This window comes from Chiloscyllium plagiosum, unplaced genomic scaffold (genome assembly GCF_037043375.1).
Source record: "Chiloscyllium plagiosum isolate Xiang-an unplaced genomic scaffold, Cpla_swu_hap1 HiC_scaffold_1, whole genome shotgun sequence".
Classification (NCBI taxonomy): Eukaryota; Metazoa; Chordata; class Chondrichthyes; order Orectolobiformes; family Hemiscylliidae; genus Chiloscyllium; species Chiloscyllium plagiosum.
Window position 1 is genome coordinate 122289312 of NW_028270139.1, and position 12808 is coordinate 122302119.

The 12808-nt window shown below is 40.6% G+C and overlaps 1 protein-coding gene across 3 annotated transcripts in view; it reads left to right on the top strand.

Moving 5' to 3' along the window:
• The window catches only part of ccbe1 (collagen and calcium binding EGF domains 1), a 298664-nt gene that overhangs the window by 256197 nt on the left and 29659 nt on the right, over positions 1-12808 (top strand). For all 3 annotated transcript variants that reach the window (XM_087990294.1, XM_087990296.1, XM_087990295.1), the window contains exons 3-4: positions 7594-7646; positions 11256-11390. In XM_087990294.1, the coding sequence (XP_087846420.1) occupies positions 7594-7646; positions 11256-11390 (188 nt within the window). The remainder of the gene's footprint in view (positions 1-7593; positions 7647-11255; positions 11391-12808) is intronic.

Here is a 12808-nt window from a genome sequence, read left to right on the forward strand (position 1 = left end):
GGGCTGTACAGGGCCCTGGTGAGACCGCACCTGGAGTATTGTATGCAGTTTTGGTCTCCAAATTTGAGAAAGGACAATCTGGTTATTGAGGGAGCTCAGGAGGTCAATTCCCAGAATGGTGGGACTATCATACGTTGAAAGATTAGAGCGACTGGGCTTGTATACACTTGAGTTTAGAAGGATGAGAGGGGATCTGATTGAGACGTATAAAATTATTAAAGGATTGGACACTGTGGAGGCAGGAAGCATATTTCTGCTGATGGGTGAGTCCAGAACCAAAGGATACAGTTTAAAAATAAGGGGTAGGCCATTTAGAAGGAGAAGAAACCCAGAGAGTGGTGGATATATGAAAGGCTCTGCCCCACAAGGTAGTGGAGGCCAAGTCTCTGGATACTTTCAAGAAAGAGATGGATAGAGCTCTTAAAGATAATGGAATCATAGGTTATGGGGTACGGCAGGAACAAGATAGTGATTGTGGATGATCAGCCATGATTATCTGGATGGTGGTGCTGGCTTGAAGGGCTGAATGGCCTACTCCTGTACCTATTGTCTATTTGTCTATTATTGAAGCAGCACTGATGGCATTTTTACGCATCAGAGAAAAAGCTGTGGGTGAGGACGCAAGAAGGAGTAAAATAAGAAATGCATGAGTTCTGTATGACTGTTCTCTGGAAGTGAAGGGGGCTGGAAAACTTAGTTTTTCATTATTTATTTTATCAAACTCCTTGTATCTATGAGCAGCTCTATAATAGCTGACCTTAATCTTTCTGTTCTAAATAATTAACTTGGATTGCTATAGTCCCTCATCTGTGGGCTTTGTCTTATAAATCTCCTCTGTCAATGTAAAGGTTTTGACATCCTTCTGAAACTGTGCTGGCCAGATCTTGATACATTACACCAGCCGAGGTCTCACCAGTGATTTATAATAGATCTTCTAATACCTTTTATACTGTCCAAGTAGTTAAATAGAGGCCTGAGAACGAAGTTGGATGCTTCTCATATTTAGTTGAGTTGTAGATGAGATTGTGCACTTCAAGAATGTTACTCTCCATATATTTCTAATTTTAAATTCTGAAATAATTAATTACATTCCCTGGAATGATAAAGATCCCCTTTTTTTCATAGAACTAGCAGAAACCTGACCAAAGCATGTCTTGTGGTACTGACTAAAAAATTTTAACAATCCTGTCATTTTTTTCATATATGTAGGTATTTCATTTTTAAATCCTTCCTTAGCCAACTAATGAATGCAATTTCATTTCATTTACCTTAGATATTCAGTTCTTCACTTTCTTGCAACCTCATTCATTCTTAAAAGAAAGATGATACTGTTTCTGATGGTTACGTGCTAGAAACTCTTTGTATGAATTTTGAATAAAAAGCCTGAGGATTATGTTCCATTACGAGTATTAAATAAGTTTTCTCATAGTTAGCGTTTATTTTTACATAAATTAAACAAGTGAATACAATACAAATTTTTATAATTCCCTTGTGAAAACTACTGGACTATGTATACATTAAAAATTACAAAGGCATCTTTGAAATATTAGAGAAAATCAATTATCCTTGCACTGTACATTTGAACTGTAATTGCTGCAGAGCTCAACTGAATCTTTTGCTCAGGATAATGTTGACTTGAAAGTGTTGGTTGTCATTTTCAGCAGCTGGTTAACCATTATCAGTAGACAGAAACTCTAAGGACTAAATACAAGGATTTCATACATTCCAAATGAAAAGAGCTAATTGACTTGCACTTCAGTGAACTGAATTTTAAGAAGCAGGAAAACATTATTCAGACCAACAAGCCAATCTGTTTCTCACAATATTTCTCTGTGGCAGTCTTTTTTTTTGCCTGTTTTGAATTTTCAGTCTGACTTCCTAACTGTAATATTGTATCCAATTCTGGCTAACACACCTTAGGGCAGATGTTATGCCTTTGGAAGGACTACAGAAGAGATTATTATAATGGTCCAGTAATGATGGATTATAGTTGCGTAGAAAGTCTGTAAAATCTTAGAGCAAAGAAGGCTAAGGGGTGATATGCTCAAAGTGTTTATAATCATGGCACGTTCTGGTAGAGTAAAGAAAGGGGAAATGTTTCCACTGGCTGACATTAGCCAGAGTGTCTAGATTTAAGCTGATTGGCAAAAGAACCAAAATAAATTAATATCATTGACCCTACCCTCACCACCTTCTGAGGGGAGAGTTCCAATGTCTCTCGATCTTCAGAGAAAATAATTCTCCCTATCTCTTCTAAAAAGGTGACCCTTAATTTAGAAACAGTCCCACCTAGTACTGGCAACATTCATTCCACATCACTCTTCTCAACCCAGCCCAACCTGTTCAACCTACCATCATAAGATAGCCTGCTTTTTCCAGGGATGAATTTAATAACCTTCTTCTGAACCATCTCCAACGCATATATATCCCTCTTTGAATAAGGAGACTAATATTGTGCACAGTATTCTCATGTCCTCTCATCACCTCATATTCCTCTCATCATGTCATATTCTCATCAATGTCCTCATCAATAGCTGAAGCATAAAATTTTTACTTTTTTGTGCAATTTATCGTGTTAGGAAGGATATCATTCGAACAGCCTTGCAGATTAAGTTTTTCTGACTGAAAAACAGAGATTGTTGGAAAAGCTCAGCAGGTCTGACGGCATCTTTGGAGAGAGATCAGAGTTAATGTTTCAGAACACAATGTTTTACACAGAGGTAGGTGCCTGGAACACAATTGCAGGGGAGGTGATAGGAGCAGATATGATAGGAATGTTGAAGAGTTATTTAGGGTGACACATGAACAGGCAGGAAGTAGGGGATGTAAAACATGTACAAGCGGATGGGATTAGGTTAGAATGGCATCATGGATAATATAGAAGGGCCTATTCCTGTGCTGTACTGTTCTGTGTTCTATAATCTCCTTTGTGATTGATTCAATGCTTTCTAATGACAGATGCGAAACTAAACGGACTACAGTTTCCTGTTTTCTGCCTTCCTTCCATTTTGAATAGAGGCATTATATTTGCCACTTTCTAGGCTAATGAATCTTTCCTGAAGTGAGGGAAGTTTGAAAAATTAATAAAATGTATCAATGGGTTTTAAAAATGATAGGTGAAGTCTATCTGTACAAAAAGATTAATTATTTGAAGAAAACAAAGTTTTCATTTATATTGCACTTTCCATGACTGCCAAAGAGCTTTATAGCTGGGAAAACTCTTTTGAATATTCCATAGGGCTGAATTTTTCCAAGAATTGACAAGATATCAATTTTGGTGAGTTTCGTGGAGAGCTACCCTCCCATCATTCAGTACAACCTGTCTCTTTAGCTCTGCACCACGCCTCTATTGTACTCACTTGCAAATGGACCAAGGTTACTGGTACTCAGAGGACTGCTGGAGACCAGGCACCTGGTCAGCCCCAAGCTGGAGATTACCCCATGGTGCCAGTCACTCATGATTTCATCTAAATGCATGGATGGACACTGGAGAAGCAGGCGGGCTTGTCAGAGTCAATCGACAAACTGTCTTAAAGATTGAAGGACTCCACTGACGCTGCTGGGACTCTGCTGCCTCTGACATAGGAGCATCTGGCTCCCTCCATAGACAGATTAGCAGCTACATGGAGACCCAGGTCCAGAACACTGAGTATCTGGTAGATATATAGACAGACCTGGACACTATTGTTCTAGCCATTAGTGTTCAGCACTAAAAGTAAGATGACTGGGGGATGAGGGGTTTTGACCTCACTTCAGGGGTGCCTTGCTTACAAGGTGACAGGGTGGTACCAGCAGGCACCCAGATGGAAGAGGAATCAAATAGAGGCAACTGAGAAATTGTCTTTCAGGACACGCTTGCTAGGCATCCACATCCACCCTGCAGGAGCTCAAGCTGAGGAGGCTGAATCTATATCTGACAAGCACATACTCACCATGCCTGGGCCCTCTAGCCACAAATGCCGCTGAGGTCGACAGAACAACGGTTCCCTCCACCCCCAGCTGCAGAGCCCAGGACTACAACCAGGCATAGTCGAAATAAAAGAACAAAGACCTCTGTGGGCATATAGATGGCAAGTTTAACACTTTATTTTAGATATGTTATCACATTTATACATCTAAGTTCACCTTTCATCATGACTGTCACTGCAGCTGTAACTTCAAAGATGAATGAGCCACACAATACTCTAGTGCTGTCTGAATAATAGCTAGCCTTTCCCTAGCTTCCGTACAGCGTTAAACTTTGGCAAGATTGAATGAGGGAGCAGCAAGCATTACGCAGGCTTCCATCTGTTTGTAACCTTAATTTTTATTAAACAACATGAATTGCATTGAAAGATCAAACCATTAAGATTCACTCGCAGTTGGGATTGTAGCAGAGGGAGTGGTGGCCTCAACAGGATTGAAATGTTTGAAGTCAGTAAAACATGTCTTACCACAATTCAGTCCCATGGAACGAGCTTCACAAAACAGTCCATCCTGCATTGCAGTGGCTGCAGCTGGGCTGCTGTGTTGTGCAATTTTCGAGATGCTGTTCCTTCTGAAGAATGCCATCATCATCATCACAACCCTACAGATCCCCATCATCCATCCCATGGCCTCAGTGCATCCTCTAGATGTTTGAAGCAAAGATGCTGAGGATGCAGCAACGTCCTGTACCTGGACAGAACTGGTACAAAGCCCCAGGCAATGATGTGCGTGGAAACCCAATGTCGGCAATATTCTATGTTACTAGTTTGTCTCAGTGAAGGAAGTGTCGGATGCAGAAACTCTGGACAGAATGGTATGGTGTTTTACCATCAATCTCTGGATAGAGTATGGCACCACTGCCACTGCACAGAATCACATGGAAAATGGGCAGCTGTGGCTTCCCAGCATCTTCTCAGCAACATGAGGTACCTCAGAATGAAAGTTCTGCAATATTGAGCGGCTCCTCATTGGCTGGCAGTTGATGCTGGCACTGGGCTTGTGGACATGTGTGTTCCTCATCCATTCATATAGCAACTGTGTGCATTGGCCACAGGGTAACCATAGCTTCTGTGCCTGGATCCATTGGTGACTGTTCCAATGAGCTTTTGTGAACAACATCACACCTCTCAATAATATGATTAGTTAGCTTACAAATATCAGTTAACCAGTCTCCTCCAAACATTGGAACCTGCAAACACCAGAGGGAGGTCAAGGGGATGCTTGTACAATGTCATTACCCTAAAATTCAAATATCTATTGTTTTGATGCATATGCCATAGCAGTTTGTGTATGTGGCAGAAATAGTTAGTACCTCTCCCTTCACCCTCACACCTTACAGTATCCAAGAAAATCAATGTTTTGTATCAGATAATGGTTTTATGGTCCAAGGTGTGAAGTGACCAGCTCCTGTGTAATCCATTGCCACAGAACACCAGGTCATTGAGTGTATTTAAGACTGAGATAGATAGGTTCTTGATTATCAAGGTGATTAAGGGTTATGGAGAGAAAGTGGGAGAATGGACTTGAACAACCTATCAGCCATGATTGAATGGCAGAGTAAACTCAATAGCCTAATTTCTGCTCCTATGTTTTATGGTTGTATGCAAGCAATGGAAAGGTGATTGTTAATTGTTTCCTTCCTCTTGACCCCATTTGCTGTAACCTTCTGCAAATCACTGTTTCTTTAGGTGTTTATTTCCCCACTTTACCCACTGAGCCCCATGCATAGCCCTCTTCATGTCAGATGTAGTAGTTGACTGTATTCCAAACAAAGCCAGGGTGATGCTGATTACTGTTGACTCAACCACCTCCCCCCGACACCCAGCCACAATGTTACCCTTCCTCTCCAATGCTCTATCATCTCAACTCTCACATCCTTATACAAACTTCTAATCAACCTGTTCAGACATGCGGTGACACACCTCTGAGCAGGTAGGACTTAACCCAAAACACTCAGTGCTGGGTCCACTGTTTTTCATCATTTATATAAATGATTTGAATGTGAATATAGGAAATATGGTTAGTAAGTTTGCAGATGACCCCAAAACTGGAGGTATAGAAGACAGCAAAGAAGGTTACCTCAGAATACAACGGGATCTTGATCAGATGGGCCAATGGGCTGAGGAGTTGCAGGTGGTGTTTAACTTAGAAAAATATCAGGTGCTGCATTTTGGAAAGGGGAGTTGGGATGTCATTTTGCAGCTGTACAGGACATTGGTTAGGCCACGTTTGGAATATTGCATGGCATTCTGGTCTCCCTACGAAAGGAAAGATGTTGTGAAACTTAAAAGGGTTTTAAAAAAATTACAAGGATGTTTCCAGGGTTGGAGGATCTGAGCTACAGGGAGAGGCTGAATAAGTTGGGGCTGTTTTCCTTGGAGCGTTGGAGGCTGAGGGGTGACCTTATAGAGGTTTATAAAATTGTGAGGGTCATGGATAGGGTGAATTGACAAGGTTTTTTCCAGAGGGTGGGGGATTCTAAAACTAGAGGACATAGGCTTAAAGTGAGGAGGGAGAGATTTAACAGGAACCTAAGGGGCAACTTTTTCACCCAGAGGGTGGTGCATGTCAGGAATGAGCTGCCAGAGGAAGTGGTGGAGGCTGGTACAATTACACAATTTAAAAGGCATCTGGATGGTACATGAATATGAAGAGTTTAGAGGGCTATAGGCCAAATGCTGGCAAATAGGACTAGATTTCTTTAGGATGAATGAGTTGTACTGAAGGGTCTGTTTCAGTGCTGTACACATCAGGGCGGCATGGTGACTCAGTGGTTAGCACTGCCGCCTCGGGCAACTGTCTGTGTGGAGTTTGCACATTCTCCCCGTGTCTGCGGTTTCCTCCCATAGTCCAAAGATGTGCAGGTTAGGTGAATTGGCCATGCAAAATTGCCCGTAGTGTTAGGTGAAGGGGTAAATGTAGGGGAATGGGTATGTGTGGGTTGCTCTTCAGAGGGTTGGTGTGGACTTGTTGGGCTGAAGGGCCTGTTTCTACACTGTAAGTAATCTAATCTATGACTCCTCCCTGCCCCCACTCCCTGACCCACCCACTAGCTAGACCTGATCTAATTCCCGGGGAGCTGACCAAAACCCCACCCACTACCCCACTCCCAGCCACTGGTCTAGACTTGACCCAACCTGCCTCCCTTGCTGTTGAACCCGACCCGACATTTGCCTCCCTTTCTGCTGAACCCGACCTGACACCTCACTCCAATTCACCCCACCGCTGGGGTCAACCCAAACCCTCCTCACAATGTCTCCACTAAACCCAAAACTCCCACAACCAACACCTCCCCCATCCGACCTGACCAAATTTCTCCCACTCACCCTGGCCTACCCTAAGCACTGCATTACTTTACAGGATAGCTTGTTTTCCACCCACCTGCCCCCCAACTCCCTTTGCCGTTGGGTGTCAGCTTCATTTTTTTAAAAAAGAACCAAGATCTGGAATGGTAACCCACATGAGATTGTGACTCCTCCAAAAAATCTAGCACTTCATTTTCAGTGTTTATTTTAAAATGATTGGAGCAACTAACAATCTAAATCATGGTATATTATATGATTGCTTTCATATAGACTCAACTGTGTGATCCTGTCCTAAACAATAAATATCCATTTTCTTTTTCAGGAAAAAATGCTGTCCAGGTTATAAATTTGTTCTTGGCCAATGTATCCCAGAAGGTAAGTGACACCCAGAGACTTGGGACAAATTCATTGGCTTCCATTGAAGAAATGTCAGTGTGTTCATAACACACATTTAGAATTAGTACCATGGTCTAAACCTGTGGAATCTAAATGAGATGGAGTCAGTGGAGATCGGTGGAGTTGTGGATAGTGCTGAACATTACAGGATGGCATAGATAAACTGCAGCACTGGGCTGAGAGCTGGCAAATGGAGGTTAATGCAGAAAAGTGTGAGGTGATTCACTTTGGAAGGATAACAGGAATAAAGACTACTGGGCAAATGGTAAGATTCTTGGTAGTGTAGAAGAGCAGAGAGATCTCAGTGTCCATGTACATAGATCTCTGAAAGTTACCACTCAAGTTGATAGGGTTGTTAAGAAGGTATACAGTGTGTTAGATTTTCTTGGTAGAGAATTGAGTTCAGAGCCATGAGGTCATGCTACAGCTGCACAAAATTCTGGTGCAGCCCCACTTGGAGTATTGCATACAGTTCTGGTCACCACATTATAGGAAGGATGTAGAAGCTTTGGAATGAGTTCAGAGGAAATTTACTAGCATGTTGCCTGCTATGGAGGGAATGTCTTATAAGGAAAGGCTGAAGGATCTCAGGCTGTTTTCATTGGAGAGAAGAAGGTTGAGAGGGGACTTAATTGAGACATATAATCAGAGGGTTAGATAGGGTGGACAGTGAGAGCCTTGTTCTTTGGATGATGATGATTAGCATGAGGAGACATAGGTATAAATTGAGAGGTGCTAGAGATAGGACAGATTTCAGAGGTAGTTTCTTTACTCAGAAAGTAGTACAAGCTTGGAACGTACTGCCTGCAACAGCAATAGACTCACCAACTTTAAGGGCATTTAAATGTAACTTTAAGGGATAAACATATGGATTGAGATAGAATAGTGTAGGATAGATAGGCTTTAGATTGGTTCCACAGGTCGGCGCAACATCGATGGTCGAAGGGACCATACTATATTTTATGTTCAATGTCAAGAATTGAACTAACATTTATGGGCTAAGAGATGTGATAACAATATAAAATAAGACTAGCAACTTCAAGCAAATAGATGGAATATTCATTTTTTTTAATGAACAGACCATTCTTATGTTACAATTATTAATAATCACTGGTAGGAACAGAGCCACATTCCTGAAGAAGTTTTTATTCATACAGTTAATTGAAGTTCTTTCTAAATGAGAGCTATACTGCAGCTAGAGCAAAGCCAATGTAAGATTTGTATTCCTTGTGGTGATAATTTTCAATACCCTGTCCAAATTTGAGCCTGTCCACATTGGATTCATAACTTAGGTGAGCATCAAATCAAAAACCTCTTTACATTGATTCATAATGTGTAAGATATTTATAATATTAAGGACAAATACCTTGTGACATACAGGTGCTGTAACCCAACAGGTAGGAGGAAGGAGAATTGGAAAGAGTTCTCTGATAAATTGTAACTTTTCTTAAATTACGAGCCTGCCATCAAAGGTCCGATCTGTCTCACAGAATGGGAGAGTTCTTTAATATCAGCGAGTGGTCTAAATATTTAGTAATTTGCCTGTTGCTCCAGTCCTAAATCAAAATTTGCTGTACTTTCATGTCTAAGCCTTTGCAACAAACCACTTCCAATTTTATGGAACAGTTATACCAATGATCGTTGAGTCACCATGACATTGATGCTGGCCAATGAACTTCTGAGAAAAAGTAATGTGATAAGTCTCTTTAATTTGTTTTCAATGTTTTGATGTTCTTAAAACAATTTTAACTGTGGACAAACTTTGTGTATGAGAATCAAGGACTTGTGGCACTTACTTTATGTCCTTGCGAGAGAGTGTCGAAAGTCATTATGAGGGCAAAATAAGTGCACAGAGGCTAATATCCCATTGCCGTTTACTCACGTGTGCACAGCTCAGAGATCTAACCAACCAGCTCTCTGAATCTCCTGGTTTTTTTCTCTAAGAGTTCACTTTAATCTTTCCTGTTCACAGCAACATTACTTTCTGCAAAACATAGAACTTCGAGACTTCAAGGAATCAAATATTTCATTATCACTGATACAGCCAAAATCAATGAAAATATTTATAAATCAGAATTCAGACTATTTTTAGTTAGAAAGATCTCAATCCTTGAAGTTATGTGCAAGGTATAGCCTTAGAAACAATCATGAAAATGGTCAATTAGTAACACCGTATTTTGCAAAAAAGGAAGTTCTTACTTTTTCACATGTACAATTTATATTGCAAAAATCTCCACATATATGTGACTTTATGATTTGCAAAACAAAAAAAAAAGAATTGTATAACAGTTGGAATGTGATAGGATTAAAAGGAAACATATGGGAATATTTAAACTAGGTTCTGCTTGATGCTGAGAGCCTTCGAATGGTTGCTGCTTCTCCTGTTTATGTCTGTCAGCTGGGGCTCCCTGATTATCCCAGGGTTAACGACCCCAATTAAGGATCTCATAGTCAATGAGATCCACTTGGCCCTCATTCCAATCACTACAGAGGGACAGCCGCTTTGATAATAATGGAGAGTTGTAAACAGTGTTCGAGGGAGGGAACGAGACTATCAGTGCCATCACTACATAACTAAACTGGATGGAACATGCAAAAAAAAGGCAAGGCAACCATGGGGTGTTGGCTTAAACTGACACATTTTTAGCAGAATGTAAGTCACAAAGGAGATCTAAAGTGGTGTAGACAAACCCCATAAAATGTATTTGGAGGGACCATTTGTGCATGAGAAGACTTCTGTGTGAGTAAAAGGAGCTCCTTCTAGAATCACAAAATTACAATTTATTTTTAGAACAACCTGCAACATGTGACACAACTGCAGCTGGATATAAATAAGATGAAATTTGAGCTGGATTCTATGATTGGTAGTTGGTTCACTCATGCCCAGCTTGGGTCCAAGAGTAAATGTGAAAATTCACCCAGACAGTCCAAATGATTCCTACAGAACGGTATTGAACTGTAATTCCTTCACTGCCTATTTTGTTTTCTGCTTTGACATAAACTGTTCAACCTTCATCTCTATTGACCTGTGCTTTGTTTCAGTTGGTCATACCCGCCAATTTCAGAATCGTCTAAGAACAGTAACATTTCTCTTCACTACTTGCTGCTCCTCCAAATTCACCACAGTCAAATTTGGATTTGTTACTTTCCATCCTTTTATAAAAAGAAGTAATTGCCATTTATTTTACATGGTAGGTGTACCAAATCTAAGCAACCTGGGATATTAACAAATGGGATATAATTCCTAGAAGCATGGCACTCATCCACAAACTCCATCAACAAACACATCGACCTAGACTCAATATACCGGCCACTACAGCGGACAGCTGAAACTGACAACCGGAAGCGGCAGGGACAGGCCACTATAAATGCCGGAGGAAACACCACAAAAGCGCTTCACAGGAGGCTCCCAAGCACTGAGGATGTCACCTAGACAGGGGACGAAACGTTTGCAACAAAAATTTCCAGCTCGGCGAACAGAACCACAACATATTAACAAATGGTTTATTTTCCAGTATGAATCTTGAAGCTTTGCATTTACTATGATATTTTAATCCAGTGATACCTATCTTTTTGTTTCTGTTTCAGATTATGACGTCTGCTCAGGAGCTCCATGTGAACAACAGTGTACTGATAATTTTGGCAGAGTTCTGTGTACATGTTACCTGGGATATTACTTTGATCGCGTGAAACACAGGAACAGAGAGAAGCCATATTGTATTGGTCAGTATAAGCACTTCAACCATTGAATTCATATCAATCTCAACCTTCCCACCTGTACAAACACCACAGCGTCAAGCACCTTCCAAGCAAATTCATGCCTTCACTTACACTTGCAAATCTTGTTAATGGAATTCACAAACTATATCAAGCTCATAATTTCTGAATAATTATATTTTGCATCCAAAATAAGTTGGCTGATTATTACTTCGTCTGAGATAAATGCACCAGGGGCAATCATTCAATGTGAGATATGTAGTTACAAGAGCTGAGTTAATTGAGATTAGCTTCCCTACAGCATGGAAACAGGCCCTTCAGCCCAACAAGCCCACACCAACCCTCCAAAGAATAACCCACCCAGACCCATTTCCCTCTGACTAATGCACCTAACACTATGGGCAATTTAGCATGGCCATTTCATCTGACCTGCACATATTTGTGACTGTGGGAGGAACCCGGAGAAAACGCACACAGACAGGGGAGAATATGCAAACTCCACACAGACAGTTGCCCGAGGCTGGAATCGAACCTGGGACCCTCGTGCTGTGAGGCAGCAGTGCTAACCACTGAGCCACCCTATAAATTTGGAAAATAAATTAAATGGTAGCACAGTCACTGTCATCATCATCAGTCCCTTAAAATGAGGAAAGTATTTTCCAAGATTCATGATTTGACAGTAGATAGGCAATGCAAATATTTTAAGATATAATCCATATTACTTAATAAATATACTGTTCCGTAAGAAACAAAAATTGGACAAGTGGCCTGACTGTAGCTAACAATAGACGTTAAAGATGATAATACGTTAAAGGAAAAACTTACAATAGTGTAGATATGTTCAGAAAAAGAAGCTTGAGGATTGGGAGAAATTAGAATTTGGAAAAGAATGTCCAAGAAAGCAAGAATGAAAAAAATTTAAAATAGAAGAAAACTAGTAAAAGAATGTTTAAAAAAAAAACAGATTGCAAAAGCTTCTATATTTAGAGTAAAATGAAGAGATTCACGATAGCAAATTTACGACACTAGACCTCACCTACATAAAAGTTTGGATAGATTGGGACAGATTGGAAGTCTAGCCAAGAAAATATATTGGTCCTTTGCCTGCAAAATTGATGACTGGATATCATTGACTTCTGCTCCAGTTTCTGATAATACAATGTTCAATGTGAAGGAAAGCTATGAGGGAGTGTGTTTCCCTGTCGAGTTCACTTCTCCAGAAAGCAGTAGAGACCTAGTCATTAAATATTTTTCAGGTTGAGTTAAAGTGATTTTGGTTGACAGAGTGTATGGGGATAGACAGGAAAGTGGAGTTTAGACCAGAATGAGATCAACCATGATCTTCCCAGAGCCATTTGTGGATCCAAATGACTTACTCTTGCTCCTAATTTACATGTTCTAATCAGGACTTCCACCTCCAAAGC